The sequence below is a fragment of the Pseudophryne corroboree genome, chromosome 1 (assembly GCF_028390025.1).
Source record: "Pseudophryne corroboree isolate aPseCor3 chromosome 1, aPseCor3.hap2, whole genome shotgun sequence".
Taxonomy (NCBI): domain Eukaryota; kingdom Metazoa; phylum Chordata; class Amphibia; order Anura; family Myobatrachidae; genus Pseudophryne; species Pseudophryne corroboree.
The window spans coordinates 745,877,911-745,905,476 of NC_086444.1; the positions used below are offsets into that span (position 1 = coordinate 745,877,911).

The 27,566-nt window shown below is 46.7% G+C and overlaps 1 protein-coding gene across 4 annotated transcripts in view; it reads left to right on the forward strand.

Annotated features, from left to right (window-relative positions):
- RANBP3 (RAN binding protein 3) overlaps positions 1 to 27,566 on the forward strand; it is a 263,031-nt gene that overhangs the window by 105,355 nt on the left and 130,110 nt on the right. For 3 of the 4 annotated variants that reach the window (XM_063916564.1, XM_063916545.1, XM_063916549.1), the window contains exons 6-8: positions 2,335 to 2,400; positions 27,105 to 27,197; positions 27,297 to 27,403. In XM_063916564.1, coding sequence (XP_063772634.1) covers positions 2,335 to 2,400; positions 27,105 to 27,197; positions 27,297 to 27,403 — 266 coding nt within the window. Of the gene's footprint in view, positions 1 to 2,334; positions 2,401 to 17,992; positions 18,045 to 27,104; positions 27,198 to 27,296; positions 27,404 to 27,566 lie in introns of all 4 variants that reach the window. The other variant, XM_063916555.1, reaches the window with a different exon arrangement.

The following is a 27,566-nucleotide window of genomic DNA, read 5'->3' on the forward strand; positions in this document are numbered from 1 at the left end:
GATTTGTGAGGCAACAGATTCTGCTTGGCTGTGTATAAACAGGGCATAGTTACAATTGGAGCATGCAAGGTCGACAAAATAAGAGCAGCCTTCAAAAGAAAGTTTTTAGATAGGTCCCTGCATCTGAGAGCGCTAACACTCTAATTGTAACAAGAGGAGCAAGTCTGTTCCTTCATAAGGGTCTTGTCAGCAAGGAGCCCAAAGTACAAAAAATAAGGTCCCTGAATTCACACCCCTGTCCATATATGTCAAAGGAGAAGGAGTAGCACGTGTGTTTACGTCTAGGGGCATACTAATTTAGCCATGGGACTTACTGCAGTCTTCTAGTCCCTAGATTAAGAGCCCAGAAATATACAGCTCCTGCTTGTGGTAAGCCCTGAAGATGCCACGGGACATGGGTTTCTGCTTACATCTCAGGATAGTGGGAACAGAAGTCTGCGTTAAGTGCACTTTCTGAGCATAGGAACTACATAGCCCTGGCAACTTAACCCGGAATCTATGCCCCGACGCGCGTTAGCTGCAGGATATGGGGCATACTGCTGTATATAATTGAATAGCTCTGGCCACTTGAAGTCGTGACTAATTGAATATGACCTGTAGACTCTGAATTCCAGATAATGTACTGAAAGCTAAGATCAATAACGTAGATCTGATCTGTCTGAATCCAAATAAGATAGTTAAACGCTGTCTATCCTGCATTAGTATGGTAGTTTCTCAAAGAATTGAAGCCTGTGGGGAGAGTCTTATTGGCCTTGGCAAAGAGCAATAAGATAAGTGACGAGGACCATACATCTGAGCGGTGATTCCCCATTCTGCTGATGCCGATCAATAACACAGATTGGCCATTGGTGAGCCTTCGTTGATTCTGCAAAGTACAACATGTTAACAATCCTTTTCAAAATGTTGTATTTCCCCGATACCCCAAACCAGGCAGTGACAGAGGAAGGTTTTGCTGCTGCATTTAGGATGTAGTGAAGAGGGAAAAGATGAGCAAGGGGAATGTCAGCTAGTAGGAGGCTGCAGTATATTTTGGCAATATTTGTAAGGTGGAGGTGACAGGACTTGGATGTGAGGGTGGTGTCAACAGTGACAACACTGCAGTGTTTGGCAGGCATTTGTTGGTGAGGGAGTTATTGGGGAAGGGGATGACTGGGAGCGTGAAAGACCAGCTGTGTTTGGACATGTTAAGCTTTAGGTAGTATTGCGACATCAGTGGGGAGATAGCAGAGACACATTACTCAGAATAAGACTAAAGGAGCAGGTATGTTTGGGTAGTGTTACTGTGGAAGTGGTATTGTTTGAATGATTATTTAGTTAATTGGTTTCCCAAGAGATGTATTCAATGAGAAAATCAGGGCTGAGATCCTTATGTGACCCCAGCAGATTGTGGAAGAGAAGGAGAAGATGTGCCAGAGGTAGAGAGACTAGAAGCATGGCTTCCATCTTTGATGATATGTATCGAATACGTACAAATATACTTCACAATACTGGCTACAACCACTTTAGTGATATTTATCAATTTTAACTTATTCATTTTGTTCCTAAATTAATGATCAGTTGGAGGCATTGGGACTATGGTTATATCTTTATGATACTTTTGTGTGTGCATTTTATTTATTTCTGTCATGTTGGTCAAAATACCTTTCCTGTGGATTTATCAATGTATGGTAAGGAGCAAAAGGATAGGTAAAATCTAGTTCTTTTCTAGGGAGAAATACTTAACCATACACTGGTGAATGCTCTTCTGAAAACACTTTCTAATCATCTCTTGAGTCTTCTTTCAAAAATCTTGTTTCTAAAATGAAATGTTGTCTTTGCCCATGGGTGCCTGCTTCCATCAGTAGATGCTTAAATGTGGCACTGTGCAAAAGCGGCAATTTGCATCTATTTGTGTTGCCTAAAATATCTGTAAAAACAAACAGACTCCTAGGATATTTGCATTTTGCTGGGTTATTTTTAAACTTTTATAAATTGCTGTTATCTGCCATGTCACCTTTTGTATGTAACTAGAAGCTGTTAAGGACTATGACCCGTTTTTATTACACTTCATGTTATATACAGATTTTCATGAATGTGTTGTGATAAATTAAACCTGGCTACATAACTATTCTGTTAGGCTTAAAGAAAGAATAAAAGGAAATCTTAAAATTTTGGCATCGTCAGATGTGACACAAAAAAGGCGATCATTTTGTTTGGAAAACTTTTTCTTATTAAAGTGTTGCCTTAATGTAAAAGGTATATTGGTTTGCTCTTTTATTCCATTTCAATGTAAGATTAGTAGAAGATTTGTACAATGAACTATTGTTGTTCACCTACTAACTACTATCTTTATAGAGGAAAAATCCAGTGGATTCCGGCTAAAACCGCCCACGCTCATTCATGGTCAGGCCCCCAGTGCAGGTATGTATTTTCACTTGCCAATTGCATGTAGCACCTTGTCATATTCTGTATGCTTGCACTTAGTTTTTCTTGTTTGTTTGTTTGTTTGTTTGTTTTTGTTTTTTCTTCACAATGAAGTAGTTGGTGGAGAAATGCCATACTGTATGACCTAAATAGTCGCCTGATCATGTATTACATATGGACACGAAATGGTTAATCAGAATTTGCATTTGCACAGTATTTTACCCAAAATAATGATTGGGTCCTGCAGGATACGCTCTAGTCAATTAGCAACAAGCTACTCAGCTGCCAATCGAATAAGCAGGGGGAGAAGGAATGGGTTTTGTGCTTCTCTGCAGTAACTGCTAAAGGAGCTGCAGTATAACATATGAAATGAATGAGCCCAACCCCCAGGAAGCGGAGCTTCCCATGACCGTGCTCAATGGAACATGGTCCCACTGAATGCCTCAGTTGCACTGTAGGGGTATGGTGCATAGTCATGCATTATAGTTACTATAAATAGGGATAAAATGCAACGGCTGACATCAGCATCAGTCAGAAATTTTAGTCAAATCATCATGCATAGGAGACCACAAATAGGTTGAACTCTATGGACAATTGTCTTTTTTTCAACCTCAGATACTATGTTACTATGTAACTATGTTTAATTGTAGCTTTAATGCAATGAACATCGCTAGTGGTGGCCAATTGAATTTCGGAGCTGCGAGCCAGAACATGCCACCTGCTGAAATATCATAGTGAGCCCATGTCCCATGGTGTGTGGAGGAGGTGATGGAAGTGTGTGTGTGTGTGTGTGTGTGTGTGTGTAAAAGTTATCAGTGTGGGAGGAGAAAAGTGTGTACATGTTAGAGAGTTGTCAGTGTGCAGGGAGATGTGTTTATATGAGGTAGGTGTTTGTGTGTGTGTGTGTGTGTGTGTGTGTGTGTGTGTTAGATTTGTTAATATGAGGGTTAATGTATGTGAGCGTTTTCAGTTTGTAAAGGGGGTGGGACAGTTTTCAAACGGACGTGTTCACTAAGAACTTTGGGGCAGATGTATTAACCTGGAGAAGGCATAAGGAAGTGATAAACCAGTAATATGTGCAAGGTGATAAATGCACCAGCCAATCGGCTCCTAATGCCTTCTACAGGTTAATACAGCTGCCCCTTTATTTGCAGACACCTACAGCGTGCTGGGATGCTAACAAGCTTTATTTAAAGTAAAAAAGACTGCAGTGGTTAATATGGGAGACCTATAAATCACTTCATCAGTGAATGGTATGTTCACAGTTGGATCTGTTACATTTCACTGGAGCACTTACAAATGTAATTGCCCACACCTTCCTCCCCAGGTGAATGAGGTATGTTGTTATACCATTAGAGTGCAGTGAATATAGTCAGCAGCTCTGCTGTCACCATGTTGACAGTGGATACACAATGCCAGTGCCAATATCCTGCCATGTTTCTAATGTTACTTAAGGCCTTTTTTCACCATGTAGGCGTTTTTAACTTTAAACATGCCACTTTACTAGCGTGTTTCAAGTTCTTATGCCCACGCAGTCAGAATGCTTTAAATAATATTAGATCCATGTCTGGAAACTGGCATTGTCATTGTGGTATGGATGCAGTCACTGTTGACATAGCGACTATCAATATTGTGTATCTATGTCATGGGCAGAATGTTGTAAGTGCTTATGGGCAGCAGGGAATTGATTATATATAAATTGCATGTGATGGATCTGAGGGGCATATATGCCGTATTTAGGATAGCACGGACAGTGTAATGGTTAATATACTGCCTCACAGCACTGAGGTCATGGGTTCGATACTCGCAATGGCCCTAACTGTGTGGAGTTTATATTATCCCCGTGCTTGGATGGGTTGAAACTTTCCTCCGGGTACTCCGGTTTCCTCCCACAATCCAAATATATACTGGTAGGTTAATTGGCTCCTAACAACATTAACCCGAGTGTGAGCATGTGTACATGTGGTCTGGAATATAGATTGTAAATTCCATTGGGGCATGAACTGATGTGAATGGCCAGATATTCTCTGTAAATCGCTGCAGAATATATGTGCGCAATAACTGGTAATAAATTTGACCTAAAAACATTTCTTCTTTTTTCTTTTTTTTTTTTTCTTTTAAATGAATGGTCCTTTGAGACCCACAGAATTATGAGCTTTATGAGTTAATGATCATATGACCTTCCTACCGTGCCCAGATCTTCAAGATTTGGTACCATAGCTGACCCTTTTTAATTTTTTTTAACCTTTTTTCTAATTAACATTTTTTGGGGGCACAAATTTCAACAGTCAAGAACATACAGAATACATTTAACGGGATCTGAAGAATTTTCAGTGTTCTGTAAATACATTCATAAAACGTCTAGAAAAGCATTTGTGAGGGAAAGGGGTGGTCGCTGTCTCCTACGGAATACATACCATTTTCCAGCGGATGGGATTGCCGGCTGTGAAGGTTCCAACAGCGGCATCCCGCCTGCCAGAATGCAGGCAGCGGGGCGAGTTCAAAGAGTCCCCTTCCGGACTCGCTTCGTTCGCCACTGGGTCTGTTCCTACTCTGTGGGTGTTGTGGACACCCACAAATGGGAATAGTCCTGTTTTGCTGGAATTCCAGCTGGCGGCATTGCTGGCTGGCAGTATCCTGACTGCCGTGGTCCCGACAGCTGGCAAATTGAACAGATCCCTATTACTTGTGGCATATGGTACTATAGTAGCTTAAGTAATACGCCTGCCTTGTAGCATGTGTTAGGTGGAGTAAATTATATAATGGGGGTGGATAGAAATCTAGCTTACCTTTCTCTGACGTCCTAGTGGATGCTGGGAACTCCGTAAGGACCATGGGGACTACCTGGTGTGCACTGGCTCCTCCCCCTATGACCCTCCTCCAAGCCTCAGTTAGATTTTTGTGCCCGGCCGAGAAGGGTGCACACTAGGGGCTCTCCTGAGCTTCTTAGTGAAAGTTTAGTTTTAGATTTTTTATTTTCAGTGAGACCTGCTGGCAACAGGCTCACTGCATCGAGGGACTAAGGGGAGAAGAAGCGAACCTGCCTGCTTGCAGCCAGCTTGGGCTTCTTGGCTACTGGACACCATTAGCTCCAGAGGGACCGAACACAGGCCCAGCCTCGGAGTCCGGTCCCAGAGCCGCGCCGCCGGCCCCCTTACAGAGCCAGAAGCAAGAAGAGGTCCGGAAAATCGGCGGCAGAAGACATCAGTCTTCACCAAGGTAGCGCACAGCACTGCAGCTGTGCGCCATTGCTCCTCATACACACCTCACACTGCAGTCACTGAGGGTGCAGGGCGCTGGGGGGGGGGGGGGCGCCCTGAGCAGCAATAAAAATACCTTGGCTGGCAAACATACATCACATATAACCCCCAGGGCTATATGGATGTATTTTAACCCCTGCCAGAATCCATAAAAATGCGGGAGAAAAGTCCGCGAAAAAGGGGCGGAGCCTATCTCCTCAGCACACTGGCGCCATTTTCTCTCACAGCTCCGTTGGAGGGAAGCTCCCTGGCTCTCCCCTGCAGTTACTACACTACAGAAAGGGGTTAAAAAAGAGAGGGGGGCACTAATTAGGCGCAGTATTAATAAAACAGCAGCTATAAGGGGAAAAACACTTCTATAAGGTTATCCCTGTATATATATATATATATATATATATATATATATATAGCGCTCTGGTGTGTGCTGGCATACTCTCCCTCTGTCTCCCCAAAGGGCTAGTGGGGTCCTGTCCTCTATCAGAGCATTCCCTGTGTGTGTGCTGTGTGTCGGTACGATTGTGTCGACATGTATGAGGAGGAAAATGGTGTGGAGGCGGAGCAATTGCCTGTAATGGAGATGTCACCCCCTAGGGAGTCGACACCTGAGTGGCTGAGCTTATGGAAGGAATTACGTGACAGTGTCAGCTCTTTACAAAAGATTGATGACATGAGACAGCCGGCTACTCAGCCTGTGCCTGTCCAGGTGTCTCAAAAGCCATCAGGGGCTCTAAAACGCCCGTTACCTCAGATGGCAGATATAGACGCCGACACGGATACTGACTCCAGTGTCGACGATTAAGAGACGAATGTGACTTCCAGTAGGGCCACACGTTACATGATTGAGGCTATGGAAAATGTTTTTACATATTTCTGATAATACCAGTACCACTAAAAAGGGTATTATGTTGGGTGAGAAAAAACTGCCTGTAGTTTTTCCTGCATCTGAGGAATTAAATGAAGTGTGTGATGATGCGTGGGTTTCCCCCGATAAAAACTGTTAATTCCTAAAAAGTTATTAGCATCATACCCCTTCCCGCCAGAGGATAGGGCACGTTGGGAAACACCCCCTAGGTTGGATAAAGCGCTCACACGCTTGTCTAAACAGGTGGCACTACTGTCCCCGGATACGGCCGCCCTTAAGGAACCTGCTGACAGAAAGCAGGAAAATATCCTAAAATGTATATACACTCACACGGGTGTGATACTGCGACCAGCAATCGCCTCAGCCTGGATGTGCAGTGCTGGGGTGGCTTGGTCGGATTCCCTGACTGACAATATTGATACCCTAGATAGGGACAGTATATTACTGACTATAGAGCATTTAAAAGATGCATTTCTATATATGCGTGATGCACAGAGGGATATTTGCCGACTGGCATCAAGAGTAAGTGCGCTGTCCATTTCTGCCAGAAGAGGGTTATGGACAAGACAGTGGTCAGGTGATGCTGATTCCAAATATGGAAGTATCGCCTTATAAAAGGGAGGAGTTATTTGGGGTAGGTCTAACAGACCTGGTGGCCACGGCAACGGCTGGGAAATCCACATTTTTACCCCAGGTAGCCTCTCAACATAAGACGCCGTATTATCAGGCGCAGTCCTTTAGGCCCCATAAGGGCAAGCGGGCAAAAGGCTCCTCATTTCTGCCCCGTGGCAGAGGGAGAGGAAAAAGGCTGCAGCAAACAGCCAGTTCCCAGGAACAGAAGCCCTCTCCCGTTTCTGCCAAGTCCTCAGCATGACGCTGGGGCTTTACAAGCGGACTCAGGCACGGTGGGGGCCCGTCTCAAAAATTTCAGCGTGCAGTGGGCTCACTCACAGGTGGACCCCTGGATCCTTCAGGTGGTATCTCAGGGGTACAAATTGGAATTCGAGACGTCTCCCCTTCGCCGTTTCCTAAAGTCTGCTTTACCGACGTCTCCCTCCGACAGGGAGGCGGTATTGGAAGCCATTCACAAGCTGTATTCCCAGCAGGTGATAATCAAGGTACCCCTCCTACAACAGGGAAAGGGGTATTATTCCACGCTGTTTGTGGTACCGAAGCCGGACGGCTCGGTGAGACCTATTTTAAATCTGAAATCCTTGAACACTTACATACAAAGGTTCAAATTCAAGATGGAGTCACTCATATCTCCATGTCCCAATTTACCCTTCTCACCAAGGGTACCTCAGGTTTGTGGTACAGAACTGTTACTATCAGTTTCAGACGCTGCCGTTTGGTTTGTCCACGGCACCCCGGGTCTTTACCAAAGTAATGGCCGAAATGATGATACTCCTTCGAAGGAAGGGAGTTTTAGTTATCCCTTACTTGGACGATCTCCTGATAAGGGCAAGATCCAGGGAACAGTTGGTAGTCGGGGTAGCACTATCTCAAGTAGTGTTGCGGCAGCACGGTTGGATTCTCAATATTCCAAAATCGCAGCTGATCCCGACGACACGTCTTCTATTCCTAGGGGTGATCCTGGACACAGTCCAGAAAAAGGTGTTTCTCCCGGAGGAGAAAGCCAGGGAGTTATCCGAACTAGTCAGAAACCTCCTAAAACCAGGCCAAGTGTCAGTGCATCAGCGGATAACCCTGTCACCAAAGACAAGGGTGTCTCTCCTGTGGTGGTTGCAGAGTGCTCATCTTCTAGAGGGCCGCAGATTCGGCATTCAGGACTGGGTCCTGGTGACCACGGATACCAGCCTGCGAGGCTGGGGAGCAGTCACACAGGGAAGAAATTTCCAGGGCTTGTGGTCAAGCCTGGAGACATCACTTCACATAAATATCTTGGAGCTAAGGGCCATTTACAATGCCCTAAGCCAAGCAAGACCTCTGCTTCAAGGTCAGCCGGTGCTGATCCAGTCGGACAACATCACGGCAGTCGCCCACGTAAACAGACAGGGCGGCACAAGAAGCAGGAGGGCAATGGCAGAAGCTGCAAGGATTTTTCGCTGGGCGGAAAATCATGTGATAGCATTGTCAGCAGTGTTCATTCCGGGAGTGGACAACTGGGAAGCAGACTTCCTCAGCAGGCACGACCTCCACCCGGGAGAGTGGGGACTTCACCCAGAAGTCTTCCACATGATTGTAAACCGTTGGGAAAAACCAAAGGTGGACATGATGGCGTCCCGCCTAAACAAAAAATTGGACAGGTATTGCGCCAGTTCAAGGGACCCTCAGGCAATAGCTGTGGACGCTCTGGTAACACCGTGGGTGTACCAGTCAGTGTATGTGTTCCCTCCTCTTCCTCTCATACCAAAAGTACTGAGAATTATAAGACGGTGGGGAGTAAGAACTATACTCGTGGCTCCGGATTGGCCAAGAAGGACTTGGTACCCGGAACTTCAAGAGATGCTCACGTAGGATCCGTGGCCTCTACCTCTAAGAAGGGACCTGCTCCAGCAAGGACCCTGTCTGTTCCAAGACTTACCGCGGCTGCGTTTGACGGCAGGGCGGTTGAACGCCGGATCCTAAAGGAAAAAGGCATTCCGGATAAAGTCATCCCTACCCTGATCAAAGCCAGGAAGGATGTAACCGCAAAGCATTATCACCGCATTTGGCGAAAATATGTTGCGTGGTGCGAGGCCAGTAAGGCCCCGATGGAGGAATTTCAACTAGGTCGATTCCTGCATTTCCTGCAAACAGGAGTGTCTATGGGCCTAAAATTGGGGTCCATTAAGGTTCAAATTTCGGCCCTGTCAATTTTCTTCCAGAAAGAACTAGCTTCAGTTCCTGAAGTTCAGACGTTTGTAAAAGGGGTACTGCATATACAGCCTCCTTTTGTGCCTCCAGTGGCACCTTGGGATCTCAATGTAGTTTTGGGGTTCCTAAAGTCACATTGGTTTGAACCACTTGAATCTGTGGAGTTAAAATATCTCACATGGAAAGTGGTCATGCTGTTGGCCCTGGCCTCGGCCAGGCGCGTGTCAGAATTGGCGGCTTTATCCTGTAAAAGCCCTTATCTGATCTTCCATTCAGACAGGGCGGAATTGAGGACTCGTCCTCATTTTCTCCCTAAGGTGTTTTCAGTGTTTCATCTGAACCAACCTATTGTGGTACCTGCGGTTACTAGTGACTTGAAGGACTCCAAGTTGTTGGACGTAGTCAGGGCCCTGAAAATATGTTTCCAGGACGGCTGGAGTCAGAAAATCTGACTCTCTGTTTATCCTGTATGCACCCAACAAGCTGGGTGCTCCTGCTTCTAAGCAGACTATTGCTCGTTGGATTTGTAATACAATTCAGCTTGCACATTCTGTGGCAGGCCTGCCACAGCCAAAATCTGTAAAAGCCCATTCCACAAGGAAGGTGGGCTCATCTTGGGCGGCTGCCCGAGGGGTCTCGGCTTTACAACTTTGCCGAGCAGCTACTTGGTCAGGGGCAAACACGTTTGCTAAATTCTACAAATTTGATACCCTGGCTGAGGAGGACCTGGAGTTCTCTCATTCGGTGCTGCAGAGTCATCCGCACTCTCCCGCCCATTTGGGAGCTTTGGTATAATCCCCATGGTCCTTACGGAGTTCCCAGCATCCACTAGGACGTCAGAGAAAATAAGAATTTACTTACCGATAATTCTATTTCTCGTAGTCCGTAGTGGATGCTGGGCGCCCATCCCAAGTGCGGATTGTCTGCAATACTTGTACATAGTTATTGTTAACTAAATCGGGTTATTGTTGTTGTGAGCCATCTATCCAGAGGCTCCTCTGTTATCATGCTGTTAACTGGGTTCAGATCACAAGTTGTACGGTGTGATTGGTGTGGCTGGTATGAGTCTTACCCGAGATTCATAAATCCTTCCTTATTGTGTACGCTCGTCCGGGCACAGTATCCTAACTGAGGCTTGGAGGAGGGTCATAGGGGGAGGAGCCAGTGCACACCAGGTAGTCCTAAAGCTTTACTTTTGTGCCCAGTCTCCTGCGGAGCCGCTATTCCCCATGGTCCTTACGGAGTTCCCAGCATCCACTACGGACTACGAGAAATAGAATTATCGGTAAGTAAATTCTTATTTTAACATGTGTTTCATGCAGATGGTTTCTTTGCAGGATGGTTCCGTGCTATATGTTAGGTCAGTTAGGAGAGTGTATGTGAGGTCAGTTAGAATAGTGTTTATCTGCATTTTAGAGAGGGTAGCACAGAACAAAGGTCCAGATGTTTTACTGTGATTTCTCCGCTAACTGAATTCACCCCTTAGAGGAGAATTACACATTTTGTTCATTGAAGCAGACAGTCTGAAAATAAATAGAATTGCGATCTAGTATATTGGGTTTAAAGTGTAAAGAATTTCCATAATTCCATACTGTGGTACATATCCTATTCAGCTCTAGTTGAATCTGGATTAAACGTTCTATTCTGTGTTGCTCGGGGGAATTCAGTTCAGTGGAACGTACCACCATTCATTACCACTGTGTGCTTAACGAGCATGGCAGTACTGACATTGCAAGTTTTCCTTCGCATCTCTATGGGGTGAGAGGGAAAACTTGAAATGTTAGCAGGCACAATTTTGGGAAATGATTGGGGGTCATTCCGAGTTGATCGCTAGCTGCATTCCTTTGCTGCGCAGCGGTCACGCAAAAAAAGGCACTTCTGCGCATGCGGCGCAATGCGCACGAGCGTCGTACTATTGCATCGAGCGATGTAGTTTCACAAAAGGTCTAATGAAGCTTTTCAGTCGCACTGCTGGCCGCAGAGTGATTGACATGAAGTGGGCGTTTCTGGGTGTCAACTGACAGTTTTCAGGGAGTGTTCGAAAAAACGCAGGCGTGCCAGGAAAAACGCAGGCGTGTCTGGGCGAACGCAGAGTGTGTTCGTGACGTCAAAACAGGAACTGAATAGTCTGAAGTGATCGCAAGCGCTGAGTAGGTATTGAGCTACTCTAAAACTGCACAAAAAAAACTTTGCCGCCGCTCTGCGATCCTTTCATTCGCACTTCTGCTAAGCTAAAATACACTCCCAGTGGGAGGCGGCATAGCGTTTGCACGGCTGCTAAAAACTGCTAGCGAGCGAACGGCTCGGAATGACCACCATTGACCTCTTCATTTCACTTTCAATGCCAGGTCTATATATTTGAGCTGTGGGGACCCCTTGTGGTAGAAGATAGAAATGGCAATTTCTTACTTGTAGCTGTTGATTTGCTGAACGAAGGTTATCACAGAAGGGAATTATTTATTTATTTTAAATCTGCAAATTTGAATGTTGGAGGCAGGCTCCCTATTTCCTGTGACGTGTCTGATTATATATATATATATATATATATATATATATATATATATATATATATAATATATGTGTATGTATGTATGTATGTGTATATATATATATATATATATATATATATATATATATATATATTTATTTTTTTTTACATATATTTAGCGGTGGCGAGTGATGGAGGTACTTCCTAGACTTCTATCAAAGTCTCAATGTTCCTTATAGCTTGTTGAACAAATTGTGAAATGATATGGCTGTTTGAGTATTTAGGTGTCTGCAGTAGGAGTCAAATGAATGGACAGTTTAGATGACTTGTGTAACTGTGGATTCTTGGCTGTAGTAGGTCTCGCACGGAACGTTCACAAAGGGACTTGATAGCATTTCTCTGACGTCCTAGTGGATGCTGGGAACTCCGTAAGGACCATGGGGAATAGCGGCTCCGCAGGAGACTGGGCACAACTAAAGAAAGCTTTAGGTCACCTGGTGTGCACTGGCTCCTCCCACTATGACCCTCCTCCAAGCCTCAGTTATATTTTGTGCCCGGCCGAGGTTGGATGCACACTAGGGGCTCTCCTGAGCCTCTAGAAAGAAAGTATAGAATTAGGTTTTTTATTTTCAGTGAGACCTGCTGGCAACAGGCTCACTGCAGCGAGGGACTAAGGGGAGAAGAAGCGAACCTGCCTGCTTGCAGCCAGCTTGGGCTTCTTAGGCTACTGGACACCATTAGCTCCAGAGGGATCGACCGCAGGCCCAGCCTTGGTGTTCGGTCCCGGAGCCGCGCCGCCGTCCCCCTTACAGAGCCAGAAGCAAGAAGAGGTCCGGAAAATCGGCGGCAGAAGACATCAGTCTTCACCAAGGTAGCGCACAGCACTGCAGCTGTGCGCCATTGCTCCTCATACACACTTCACACTCCGGTCACTGAGGGTGCAGGGCGCTTGGGGGGGGCGCCCTGAGCAGCAATAAAAACACCTTGGCTGGCAAAAATACCACAATATATAGCCCCAGAGGCTACATATGTGGTAAATACCCCTGCCAGAATCCAGAAAAAAGCGGGAGAAAAGTCCCCGAAAAAGGGGCGGAGCTATCTCCCTCAGACACACTGGCGCCATTTTCTCTTCACTGTGCAGCTGGAAGAAAGCTCCCCAGGCTCTCCCCTGTAGTTTTCAGGCTCAAAGGGTTAAAAAGAGAGGGGGGGCACTAAATTTAGGCGCAATATTATATATACAAGCAGCTATTGGGGAAATTTCACTCGCTTATAGTGTTAATCCCCACATTATATAGCGCTCTGGTGTGTGCTGGCATACTCTCTCTCTGTCTCCCCAAAGGGCTTTGTGGGGTCCTGTCCTCAGTCAGAGCATTCCCTGTGTGTGTGCGGTGTGTCGGTACGGCTGTGTCGACATGTTTAATGAGGAGGCTTATATGGTGACGGAGCAGATGCCGATAAATGTGATGTCGCCCCCTGTGGGGCCGACACCAGAGTGGATGGTTAGGTGAAAGGTATTAACCGACAGTGTCAACTCCTTACATAAAAGGGTGGATGACGTAACAGCTGTGGCAGTCTTCTCAGTCCGCGCCTGCCCAGGCGTCTCAAAGGCCATCAGGGGCTCAAAAACGCCCGCTCACTCAGATGGCAGACACAGATGTCGACACGGAGTCTGACTCCAGTGTCGACAAGGTTGAGACATATACACAATACACTAGGAACATCCGTGACTTGATCCCGGCAATAAAAAAAAGTGTTACACATTTCTGACATTAACCCTCTAAAAATGGGTTTTTATGTTGGGGAGAAAAAGCAGGCAGTGTTTTGTTCCCCCATCAGATGAATGAATGAAGTGTGTGAAAAGCGTGGGTTCCCCCCGATAAGAAACTGGTAATTTCTAAAAAGTTACTGATGGCGTACCCTTTCCCGCCAGAGGATAAGTTACGCTGGGAGATATCCGCTAGGGTGGATAAGGCGCTCACACAGTTGTCAAAAAAGGTGGCACTGCCGTTTTAGGAACGGCCACTTTGAAGGTACCTGTTGATAAAAAGCAGGAGGCTATCCTGAAGTCTGTATTTACACACTCAGGTACTAGACTGAGACCTGCAGATCGTGCTGCTGCAGCGTGGTCGGTGACCCTGTCAAACATGAGAACATATTAAAGACGTCGTCTTATATATGAGGGATGCACAGAGGGATATTTTGCCGGCTGGCATCCAAAATGAATGTAATGTCCATTCTGTCAGGAGGGTATTAGAGACCTGTCACTGGACAGGTGATGCTGACTTTAAAAGGCGCATAGAGATTCTGCCTTATAAGGGTGAGGAATTATTTGGGGATGGTCTCTGGGACCTCGTATCCACAGCAACAGCTGGGAAGAAATATTTTTACCTCAGGTTTCCTCACAGACTAAGAAAGCACTGTATTATCAGGTACAGTCCTTTCGGCTTCAGAAAAGCAAGCAGATCAAAGGCGCTTCCTTTCTGTACAGAGACATGGGAAGAGGGAAAAAGCTGCACCAGTCAGCCTGTTCCCAGAATCAAAATTCTTCTCTCGCTTCCTCTGAGTCCACAGCATGACGCGGGGGCTCCACAGGTGTAGCCAGGTACGGTGGGGGGCCGTCTCAAAAATTTCAGCGATCAGTGGGCTCGCTCACAGGTGGATCTTTGTTTCATTCAAGTAGTATTTCAGGGGTACAAGCTGGAATTCGAGATGTCTCCCCCCCCGCCGTTTCCTCAAATATGCCTTGCCGACAACTCCCTCAGGCAGGGAGGCTGCGCTAGAGGCAATTAATAAGCTGTATTCCCAGCAGGTAATACTCAAGGTGCCCCTACTTCAACAAGGACGGGGTTACTATTCCACACGGTTTGGGGTACCGAAACCGCATGGTTCGGTGTGACCCATTTTATATTTAAAATCCTTGAACACATACATAAAAAAATTCAAGTTCAAGATGGAATCGCTCAGGGCGGTTATTGCAAGCCTGGACGAGGGGGATTACATGGGATCCCGGGACATCAAGGATGCTTACCTGCATGTCCCCATTTACCATCCTCGCCAGGAGTACCTCAGATTTGTGGTACAGGATTACCATTACCAAGTCCAGACACTGCCGTTTGGACTGTACATGGCACCGAGGGTGTTTACCAAGGTAATGGCCGAAATGATGATACTCCTTCAAAAAAAGGGAGTTTTAATTATCCCGTACTTGGACAATCTCCTTATAAGGGCAAGGTCCAAGGAGCAGTTGCTAGTCGGGGTAGCACTATTTTGGAAAGTGCTACAACAGCATGGCTGGATTCTAAACAGTCCAAAGTCACAGCTGGTTCCTACGACACGTCTACTGTTCCTGGGGATGGTTCTGGACACAGAATAGAAATAAGTGTTTCTCCCGGAGGAGAAAGCCAAGGAGCTGTCATCTCTAGTCAGAGACCTCCTGAAGCCAAAACAGGTATCGGTGCATCATTGCACGCGAGTCTTGGGAAAAATGGTAGCTTCCTACGAAGCAATCCCATTCGGCAGGTTCCATGCAAGAACTTTTCAGTGGGACCTGTTGGACAAGTGGTCCGGATCACATCTTCAGATGCATCGGCTGATAACCCTGTCTTCAAGGACCAGGGTATCTCTACTGTGGTGGCTGCAGAGTGCCCATCTTCAAGAGGGCCGCAGGTTCGGCATACAGGACTAGGTCCTAGTGACCATGGATGCCAGCCTTTGAGGCTGGGGGGCAGTCACACAGGGAAGAAACTTCCAGGGACTTTGGTCAAGTCTGGTGACTTCCCTACACATAAATATTCTGGAACTGAGGGCCATTTACAATGCCCTGAGTCAAGCAAGGCCTCTGCTTCAAAACCAGCCGGTACTGATCCAATCAGACAACATCACGGCAGTCGCCCATGTAAACCAACGGGGCGGCACAAGAAGCAGGATGGCGATGGCAGAAGCCACAAGGATTCTCCGATAGGCGGAAAATCATGTGTTAGCACTGTCAGCAGTGTTCATTCCCGGAGTGGACGACTGGGAAGCAGATCTTCTCAGCAGACACGACCTCCACTCGGGAGAGTGGGGATTTCATCCAGAAGTCTTCCAAAGGATTGTACACCATTGGGAAAGGCCACAGGTGGACATGATGGCGTCCCGCCTCAACAAAAAGCTATAAAAGATATTGCGCCAGGTCAAGGGACCCTCAGGCGATAGCTGTGGACGCTCTGGTAACACCGTGGGTGTACCAGTCGGTTTTATGTGTTCCCCCCTCTGCCTCTCATACAAAAGGTACTGAGAATAATAGGAAGGCGAGGAGTAAGAACGATACTCGTGGTTCCAGATTGGCCAAGAAGAGCTTGGTACCCAGAACTTCAAGAAATTATATCAGAGGACCCATGGCCTCTGCCGCTCAGGCAGGACCTGCGGCAGCAGGGGCCCTGTCTGTTCCAAGACTTACCGCGGCTACGTTTTGACGGCATGGCGGTTGAACGCCGGATCCTAAAGGAAAAGGGCATTCCGGAGGAAGTCATTCCTACGCTGATTCAAGCCAGGAAAGATGTAACTGCAAAACATTATCACCGCATATGGCGGAAATATGTTGCTTGGTGTGAGGCCAAAAAAGGCCCCAACAGAGGAATTTCAACTAGGTCGATTTCTGCATTTCCTACAAGCAGGAGTGTCTATGGGCCTAAAACTAGGCTCCATTAAGATACAGATCTCGGCTCTGTCAATTTTCTTCCAGAAAGAACTAGCTTCAGTACCTGAAGTTCAGACATTGTAAAAGGAGTGCTGCATATTCAGCCCCCGGTTGTGCCTCCAGTGGCACCTTGGGTTCTCAACGTGGTGTTGAGTTTCTTAAAATCACATTGGTGTGAGCCACTAAAAACCGTGGATCTAAAATATCTCACGCGGAAAGTGGTCATGTTATTGGCCTTGGCTTCGGCCAGGCGTGTATCAGAATTGGCGGCTTTGTCATATAAAAGTCCTTATCTGATTTTCCATATGGATAGGGCAGAATTGAGGACTCGTCCCCACTTTCTCCCTAAGGTGGTATCAGCTTTTCACTTGAACCAACCTATTGTAGTGCCTGCGGCTACTAGGGACTTGGAGGATTCCAAGTTACTGGACGTAGTCAGGGCCTTGAAAAATTATGTTTCCAGGACGGCTAGAGTCAGGAGAACTGACTCGCTGTTTATCCTGTATGCACCCAACAAACTGGGTGCTCCTGCTTCTAAGCAGACTATTGCTCGCTGGATTTGTAGCACAATTCAGCTGGCGCATTCTGCGGCTGGACTACCGCAGCCAAAATCTGTAAAAGCCCATTCCACAAGGAAGGTGGGCTCATCTTGGGCAGCTGCCCGAGGGGTCTCGGCTTTCCAACTTTGCCGAGCTGCAACTTGGTCAGGGGCAAACACGTTTGCTAAATTCTACAAAATTGATACCCTGGCTGAGGAGGACCTTGAGTTCTCTCATTCGGTGCTGCAGAGTCATCCGCACTCTCCCGCCCGTTTGGGAGCTTTGGTATAATCCCCATGGTCCTTACGGAGTTCCCAGCATCCACTAGGACGTCAGAGAAAATAAGATTTTACTCACCGGTAAATCTATTTCTCGTAGTCCGTAGTGGATGCTGGGCGCCCATCCCAAGTGCGGATTGTCTGCAATACTTGTATATAGTTATTGCCTAACTAAAGGGTTATTGTTGAGCCATCTGTTGAGAGGCTCAGTTATATTCATACTGTTAACTGGGTATAGTATCACGAGTTATACGGTGTGATTGGTGTGGCTGGTATGAGTCTTACCCGGGATTCAAAATCCTTCCTTATTATGTCAGCTCGTCCGGGCAGTGTCCTAACTGAGGCTTGGAGGAGGGTCATAGTGGGAGGAGCCAGTGCACACCAGGTGACGTAAAGCTTTCTTTAGTTGTGCCCAGTCTCCTGCGGAGCCGCTATTCCCCATGGTCCTTACGGAGTTCCCAGCATCCACTACGGACTACGAGAAATAGATTTACCGGTGAGTAAAATCTTATTTTTACGAACTTAGTGGTTGTGTTCGTTTAAAAGTGGTATCTCTCCCAATGTTTACTGATTTTAGGTACAACTTAAATGGAGTTCTAAATAAATCCTCCGCCCAAGGTTGAAGTAATGATGATAATTTTATTTATATAGCACTTTTCTCCCATAGGACTCAGTCGCTTTTCAGACATCAGAAACAAGTTTCATTGTACAAGGATTTGGTAATTACAGAAATTTTGAAAATCACACAGAAATAATAAAAACAGAAACCAAGAGTGCACAATAAGCATATATATGAGTTGATGCAGACATTTTGGGTCAAAACTTCCACAGTGTATATATTTCACCCACAAATGGTACCAGGTGAGGCAGTCATCTTTGGCGCACTATGTAAGATTACCCTGGGTGGAATAAATCACTCCTAGAAGTGATGACACAAAATGGGTGGTTGCAGCGTCCTGATGCTAGGAGTAGGGTCCCAACATAACGATCAGGTCCATGTATTTTTCAGTCCCATCCATGAGCATACCAAATGAGGCAGCCATGTTGTGCTCACTACGAAGGTTACACTGTGGGAGGTGAGCCATACACAGACCCAAGGCATGTATGGGAAAACTGACACGAAAAAAGTCTTATGATATACCCTGAGTGGATCCATGTGTAGTACATCCTCCTAGTGGATATATAGCATACAGGCATAGATACAGAGGGGTGGAAGAACATGGTGAAAACCAAAGCAGTACATTTCAGAAATCTTTGGTTATTCCCTATCTCACAATATGATTTCATTTATAATTAACCAAACCATTCTTGGTAGTTTTGCAGCATATGACAGCCAAGTTTTTTTTTTGTGCATGTGCACCATGTAAAGAGCACAAAGAATGTTGTTAAATGTAGTTTAATATAGTAAGGGATGCAGTGACTTAACTAGATATTTGTAGGGGTCCCTATGTACCAGCCAATGGTGAAAAATGTATATAGCACATGTAACTTTGACAGGGAAGGCGGTCTCTCTCAGCTCTGGGCCCCATAGCAGCTGCACTCCCTGCACCTATGGTAGTTACTTGTGTATATAACACATGTCACTGTGACAGGGAAGGTGGTCTCTCAGCTATCTGCAATATTTGTTCATTGACTCAAATTTTTACACATTCAGCCAAAATAAAAAGTAGTCATCCTGACTTAAAACAGAAAATTAAGAAGAAATTAGAGGTGCGATCAGACCTTCTGCTGCTGCAGAGACACTTCCTTCTCTGTCTGACATGGCACCACTACACATGCTTGCCAAGCCAGACTATTAGCTGTCTCCGGACTGTCATGTAACATGGTATCACTTGATGTATTTATCACTACTGCAAGGCATGCAGCCATCCCCGTGTAACACCAGCACCAATGTGGCAGATACAGGAGCTGGTGACCAGGTGCCCTGGAGCCGGATTTCCCTGGATCTCTCTAGCTAGTGCTAGTAAAATCTGATCCCAATATTCTGCGCAATAACAGCCCACAGACAGTAGGTGTCAACGCACATGCTGCAGGGACACAGTTTGGGTTGTGCATGTAGAGAAATGAGGGTACAGGCAAACCCTCCTGTCTATGCCCAGATACTTCTGCATTCATTTGCAGACAGACTGCAATGCATTGGCGGAACTCAGCAGCTGAAAAGAGGAGGTGAAGCATAGGAAGTTCACTGGAAGGTCAGCTTCATGGGGTGCCCTGGTGCATTTTAAAGCTATAAAATCAGGCAAGGTGTGTCACTCTGCTAAAATATCCGATCTGTAAGCCTATTACCTTAGACCTGCCAAATGCACACATTCCACAGAACTTTAGAATAGTTTCAGCATTAACCCATAAATTACTTGCACAAAATGACTTCACAGGTACTCCCTTTTTAGGGGTGTAGTCCTTATTTATTTTATTTTAATAATGCGCACACATTTCGCAGGGATGTGTCTCACAACATAAGATAACAGGCTTAATTGGATAATACACTAGCAGAGTGTCGATTGAGGACTAGTTTTGAACAGATCTGGTAAAAAATGTTGTACTAGAAAAGGTTCTCCTAATCACTAGTGATGTAATAAATGCAAATGGTGTAGCTGAGTAGGCATGAGTGTAGGGAAGATGTAGATTTGACCATTATACAGACTGTTGCGGTAAGTAGTCTATTTTAAAAATATGGACAGTAATAAATTGCTTCTTTTGCAGCCAATAGGTTTGTCAATCAATTAATGGAAACCTGGCATCCATCCTTAGAATTTGTTCTTCATTTTAGCCACCAGAAGGGTGATTAATGCACCTTTTAGGAGAGAGCCTGATGAAGTTGCTGCTCAAATGATGGTATGTCTATACCGTTAAGATATTGGCTCAATCTGGAACTCTTTCAAGAGGAACTGTACAAAGTACACTTTCTTGAAGGTCAAGACCACCTTTGCTAAGATATGCATGCAGAAAAGAACAGAAGGAAGAATCTTGCCCACTTGCAAAAGCACCCATTACTGTCAGGAGCAGATCTAGGAAGGTAATCCATTAAAGTATTAGGTTGAATTTTGGTAGTTGATCATCCTTATCCATGGAATTCTATAGTTTGGACTATTGCATCTGTCCTGAAGCATGGCTGCGGATCCCTCTATGATCATGAGATCATTTAAGGCAGTGATGAATGGTCTAGCACCTGGACCCCAGAAGAGCAGCAATAACTTTTTAAAGTTTAAACCAGGATGGAGCTCTGTATTGCAGATGACCTCTATAGTCATAGCATCTTTTCAGCCTAAGATAATATACATTTTACCATATCGGTGAGGACATAGTAATTCCGACCTGTGGTAGTGGTCCCTTTTTTATGAAGAGGAATCCCTTCTTTAGTTTATCATGGCTTTCTTTTTTATAGGACTTCAGGGTTAGGAAAACAGATTATCTTATGGTTCTACATGTTGCTCATGTTGCAGCAGAGATGACACTTCTTGAAAACTTAAGGGCATACTCTAAAAGGTATGAGTGCCTCCTGTTTGGCACAGGGTCACTGAACAGCTGTGATAAGTAACAGTGTGGGCATTAGCAGGGGCGTTTCAACAGAGGAGGGGGCCTGTGTGCACCTCCGGGTGGGCCCCCTCCTATGTATGGCGCTGTAGACTCTAGCATTGTGCCGGAAGTCTACTGCGCATGTGCAGGTCTCCGAAAACATGGCACCCGCCGTGATCCGGAGACCAATTTGGCTACCACGCAAGCGTGGTGGCCATTTTGGTGGCGATTTCTGGCGCGATCGCAGCGTCCGACGTTGGACTCGGAAAGTTAAGTATTTAAAATGTGTGCGGTGTGGCCCCCTTCTGGGCAGGGGCCGTGTGCACCGCACACATTGCACCCATTATAGAAACGCCAATGGTCATTAGTCTATACCTTTTTTTTAATAAAGTTTCTCTGACGTCCTAGTGGATGCTGGGGACTCCGTAAGGACCATGGGGAATAGACGGGCTCCGCAGGAGACTGGGCACTCTAAGAAAGATTTAGTACTATTGGTGTGCACTGGCTCCTCCCCCTATGACCCTCCTCCAAGCCTCAGTTAGATTTCTGTGCCCGGCTGAGCTGGATGCACACTAGGGGCTCTCCTGAGCTCCTAGGAAGAAAGTGTTTGTTAGGTTTTTTATTTTCAGTGAGACCTGCTGGCAACAGGCTCACTGCATCGAGGGACTAAGGGGAGAAGAAGCGAACCTACCTAAGTGGTGGTAGCTTGGGCTTCTTAGGCTACTGGACACCATTAGCTCCAGAGGGATCAAACACAGGACCCGACCTCGTCGTCCGTTCCCGGAGCCGCGCCGCCGCCCCCCTTACAGAGCCAGAAGCAAGAAGGTGGTCCGGAAAATCGGCGGCTGAAGACTTCTGTCTTCTCCAAGGTAGCGCACAGCACTGCAGCTGTGCGCCATTGCTCCTCATGCACACCACACACTTCGGTCACTGATGGGTGCAGGGCGCTGGGGGGGGGGGGGGGGGCGCCCTGAGCAGCAATACTGACACCTTGGCTGGCAAACTGGCACCATATATAGCCCCAGAGGCTATATAGGCGCTTTTTAACCCCTGCCAGAATCCATAAAAATGCGGGAGAAAGTCTGCGAAAAAGGGGCAGAGCTATCTCCTTCAGCACACTGGCGCCATTTTTCCCTCACAGCTCCGTTGGAGGGAAGCTCCCTGGCTCTCCCCTGCAGTCCATACTACAGAAAGGGTTAAAAAGAGAGGGGGGGCACAATTTAGGCACAGTATACAATATATATAGGCAGCTATAAGGGAAAACACTCTTATATGTGATATCCCTGTGATATATAGCGCCCTGGTGTGTGCTGGCATACTCTCCCTCTGTCTCCCCAAAGGGCTTTGTGGGGTCCTGTCCTCTGTCAGAGCATTCCCTGTGTGTGTGCTGTGTGTCGGTACGGCTGTGTCGACATGTATGAGGAGGATAATGATGTGGAGGCGGAGCGAATGCCTGTAAATGTGATGTCACCCCCTGCGGGATCGACACCGGTGTGGTTGGACTTATGGAAGGATTACGTAAAAGTGTCAACTCCTTACACAAAAGGTCGACGACACAGAACAGCCGGCTACTCAGCTTGTGCCTGTTCCAGCGCCTCAAATGTCATGGGGGGCTCTAAAAACGCCCGCTACCTCAGATGGCAGAAACAGATGTCGACACGGATACCGACTCCAGTGTCGACGACGATGAGACTAGTGTACCCTCCAAATAGGTCCACCCGTTACATGATTGAGGCAATGAAAAATGTATTACACATTTATGATAATACCCCAGGTACCACATAAAAGGGTATTATGTTGGTGAGAGAAAACTACCAGTAGTTTTTCCTGCATCTGAGAAATTAAATGAGGTGTGTGAGGAAGCGTGGTCTTCCCCCGGTAAGAAATTGATAATTTCTAAACGGTAATTGGCAGCGTACCCTTTCCCGCCAGAGGATAGGTCACGTTGGGAAACACCCCATAGGGTAGATACAGCGCTTACACGCTTATCAGAAAAGGTGGCACTACCGTCTCCGGATACGGCCGCCCTGAAGGAACCTGCTGATAAAAAGCAGGGGGTTACCCTGAAAGATATAGTCACACACTCTGGCATTATATTGCGACCAGCCATTGCTTCGGCATGGATGTGCAGTGCTCCCGCTGCGTGGTCAGATTCCCTGTCGGAAAATTACTATGGATAGGGACAATATTGTGCTGACAATAGAGCATATAAAAGACGTGGTCTTATACATGCGTGATGCACAGAGGGATATTTGCCGGCTGGCATCAAAAATAAGCGCTAGGTCCATTGCCGCCAGACGGGGGTTATGGACTCTGCAATGGTCAGGCGATGCCGACTCGAATCGGCACATGGAAGTTTTGCCCTATAAGGAGGTAAAACTGTTTGGGTATGGTCTTTCAGACCTCGTTTCCACAGCTACTGCTGGGAAATCGACTTTTTTGCCACAGGCTACCCCACAACAAAAGAAAGCACCGTATCATCAAGTACAGTCCTTTCGGCCCCAGAAAAGCAAGAGGGCTAGAGGCTCATCCTTTCTGCCGAGAGGCAAAGGTAGAGGAAAAAGCTGCAGCACACAGCTAGTTCCCAAGAGCAGAAGTCCTCCCTGCGTCCGGTAAGTCCACAGCATGACGCTGGGGCTGCTCAGGCGGACCCGGGTACGGTGGGGGCCCGTCTCAGAAATTTCAGCGCCCAGTGTGCTCTCTCACATGGATCCCTGGGTCCTTCAAGTAGTATCTCAGGGGTACAGGCTGGAGTTCGAGACGTTCTTCCCCCCGCCGTTTCCTAAAATCTGCCTTACCGGCACCTCCCTTTGCCAGGGAGGCGGTGTTGGTGGCTATTCAACACTATAATCACAACAAGTGATTGTCAAGGTGCCCCTCCTTCAGCAAGGAAGGGGTTACTATTCCACAATGGTTGTGGTACCGAAACAGAACGGTTCGGTGAGACCCATCTTAAAATTTAAAATACTTGAACTTTTATATCAGAAGATTCAAGTTCAAGATGGAATCGCTCAGGGCGGTTATTACGAGCCTGGACGAGGGGGATTACAGGGTCTCCCTGGACATCAAGGATGCGTACCTGCATGTCTCCATTTACCCTCCTCACCAGGAGTACCTCAGATGTGTGGTACAGGACTGTCACTATCAGTTCCAGACGCTGCCGTTGGAGTTGTCCACGGCACCGAAGGTCTTTACCAAGGTAATGGCCGAAATGATGATACTCCTTCGCAAGAAGGAAGTTTTTATTATCCCATACTTGGACGATCTCCTGATAAAGGCGAGGTCCAAAGAACAGTTGGTAGTGGGGGTAGCACTCTCTCGGGAAGTGCTATAACAGCACGACTGGATTCTCAATATTCCAAAGTCACAGCTGGTCCCGACGACACGTCTTCTGTTCCTGGGAATGATTCTGGACACAGACTAGAAAAGAGTGTTTCTTCCAGTGGAAGCACACGAGTCCTGAAAAAAAAATGGTAGCTTCGTACGAAGCATAATTCCATTCGGAAGGTTCCACGTAAGGACGTTCCAGTGGGACCTGTGGGACAAATGGTCCGGGTCCCATCTACAGATACAACAGCGGATAACCCTGTCGGCAAGAAACAGGTTGTCGCTGCAGAGGGCTCATCTACTAGAGGGCCGCAGATTCGGAATACAGGACTGGGTCCTGGTGACCACGGAGGCCAGCCTTCGGGGCTGGGGTGCAGTCACACAGGGAAGAAATTTCCAAGGAGATTTCGCTTCACATAAATATTCTGGAGCTAAGGGCCATTTACAATGCCCTATGCCAAGCAAGGCCCCTGCTTCAGAACCAGCCGGTACTGATCCAATCAGACAATATCACGGCGGTCGCCCATGTAAACAGACAGGGCGGCACAAGAAGCAGGATGGCGATGGCAGAAGCCACAAGGATTCTCCGATGGGCGACCTACACCCGGGAGAATGGGGACTTCTTCCAGAAGTTTTCCAAATGCGGGTAAACCGTTGGGAATGACCACGGGTGGACATGATGGCGTCCCGCCTCAACAAAAAGTTGAAAAGATATTGCGCCAGGTCAAGGGACCCTCAGGCGATCGCTGTGGACGCTCTAGTGACACCGTGGGTGTACCAGTCGGTTTATGTGTTTCCTCCTCTACCTCTCATACCCAAGGTACTGAGAATAATAAGAATGCGAGGAGTGAAAACCATACTCGTGGTTCCGGATTGGCCAAGAAGAGCTTGGTACCCGGAACTTCAAGAGATGGTGGCAGAGGACCCTTGGCCTCTGCCGCTCAGACAAGACCTGCTGCAGCAGGGACCCTGTCTGTTCCAAGACTTACCGCGGCTGCGTTTGACGGCATGGCGGTTGAACACCGGATCCTAAAGGAAAAGGGTATTCCGGAGGAAGTCATCCCTACCCTGATCAAAGCCAGGAAGGATGTCACCGCAAGACTTTATTACCGCATTTGGCGGAAATATGTTGCTTGGTGTGAGGCCATGAAGGCCCCGAAGGAGGAATTTCAACTGGGTCGATTCCTACACTTCCTGCAAGCAAGGGTGACGTTGGGCCTCAAATTGGGGTCCATCAAGGTCCAGATTTCGGCTCTGTCGATTTTCTTCCAGAAAGAACTGGCTTCACTGCCTGAAGTTCAGACTTTTGTCAAAGGAGTTCTGCATATTCAGCCTCCTTTTGTGCCCCCAGTGGCACCTTGGGATCTCAATGTGGTTTTGGCATTCCTGAAATCACATTGGTTCGAACCACTTAAGACTGTGGAATTAAAATATCTCACGTGGAAAGTGGTCGTACTGTTGGCCCTGGCTTCGGCCAGGCGGGTTTCAGAATTGGCGGCTTTGTCTTGAAAAAGCCCTTATCTGATTTTCCAGATGGATAGGGCAGAATTGAGGACTCGTCCTCAGTTTCTCCCGAAGGTGGTCTCAGCTTTTCACTTGAACCAACCTATTGTGGTGCCTGCGGCTACTAGGGACTTGGAGGATTCCAAGTTGCTGGACGTAGTCAGGGCCCTGAAAATGTATGTTTCCAGGACGGCTGGAGTCAGAAAAACTGACTCGCTGTTTATCCTGTATGCACCCAACAAGCTGGGTGCTCCTGCTTCTAAGCAGTCTATTGCGCGCTGGATTTGTAGCACTATTCAGCTGGCGCATTCTGCGGTAGGATTACCGCAGCCTAAATCAATAAAAGCCCATTCCACAAGGATGGTGGGCTCATCTTGGGCGGCTGCCCGAGGGGTCTCGGCTTTACAACTTTGCCGAGCAGCTACTTGGTCAGGGGCAAACACGTTTGCTAAATTCTACAAGTTTGATTCCCTGGCTGAGGAGGACCTGGAGTTCTCTCATTCGGTGCTGCAGAGTCATCCGCACTCTCCCGCCCGTTTGGGAGCTTTGGTATAATCCCCATGGTCCTTACGGAGTCCCCAGCATCCACTAGGACGTCAGAGAAAATAAGATTTTACTCACCGGTAAATCTATTTCTCGTAGTCCGTAGAGGATGCTGGGCGCCCATCCCAAGTGCGGATTGTCTGCAATACTTGTACATAGTTATTGTTACAAAAATTGGGTTTTGTTGTGAGCCATCTCTTCAGAGGCTCCAATTGTTATCATACTGTTAACCGGGGTTCCCATCACGTGTTATATGGTGTGATTGGTGTGGCTGGTATGAGTCTTACCCGGGATTCAAAATCCTTCCTTATTGTGTCAGCTCTTCCGGGCACAGTTCCTAACTGAGGCTTGGAGGAGGGTCATAGGGGGAGGAGCCAGTGCACACCAGATAGTCCTAAATCTTTCTTTAGAGTGCCCAGTCTCCTGCGGAGCCCGTCTATTCCCCATGGTCCTTACGGAGTCCCCAGCATCCACTACGGACTACGAGAAATAGATTTACCGGTGAGTAAAATCTTATTTTTTTCCTCTTTCGTTTGCTTCTGTTTGTTTCCTGTCCTATGCTGTGGGGTTCGTTAAATAACGAAGGTGATCAAGCAGTTGAAGGAGATAAGACTTCTTTGAAGCTTTTGTCTGTATCTTTTTGCTCCATGATTCTAGTGTCCTCCAATGGATTTTGAGAAAGGGTTTAACAAGTGATTTGAGCTTGTATTTTCCTTTCAAAATTGCTAGCTACTGGCATTTGAAGAAGTCTCTCCAGGCTCATCTTGCATAGTACATTTATGTGTTGTTTTTTTTTCCTGCATTAAATGCTGCCTCTGTTTTCCTTATGATATGTAGCTCTGGTCCTTGCTAGTGAAAGTCACGCTAAGTCTTTGTTTTGGATATTCCAGGACTTCCCAGCCAGAAACCCAAGGAGCAACAGCGCAGTGTTCTGCGTCCAGCAGTGTTACAAGCTCCACAACCGAAGGCTTTTTCCACACCATGTAAGCTTTTCCTGAAACCTGGGTCTCCAGTAGAATTCATGTTTCTACTTTCATGGATTGTTGTTTTTTTTTTTTTTGTTTAATTTTATTTTCTCCCAGTTTTCAGTAGTGGAACAAATGGCATCAGTGTATCCTCCGAACCATGTGGCTCCTCTACAAATAAAACTATTGCAAGCCCTGCAGCCCCATCACTTTCCTCTGATAAGGTGAGTCTTCCTTGAAGTTATGAATTGTGTGCACTCTATTTCACAAAACAGTACTTTGAAGATTGTCCCAAAAACAAAAATATGTGTATATATTTGTATAACCATTCATGGAAAATGATTTCTGGAAAGATAAGCTGAAGCACCAAAGGTCCTTGAAATAAAT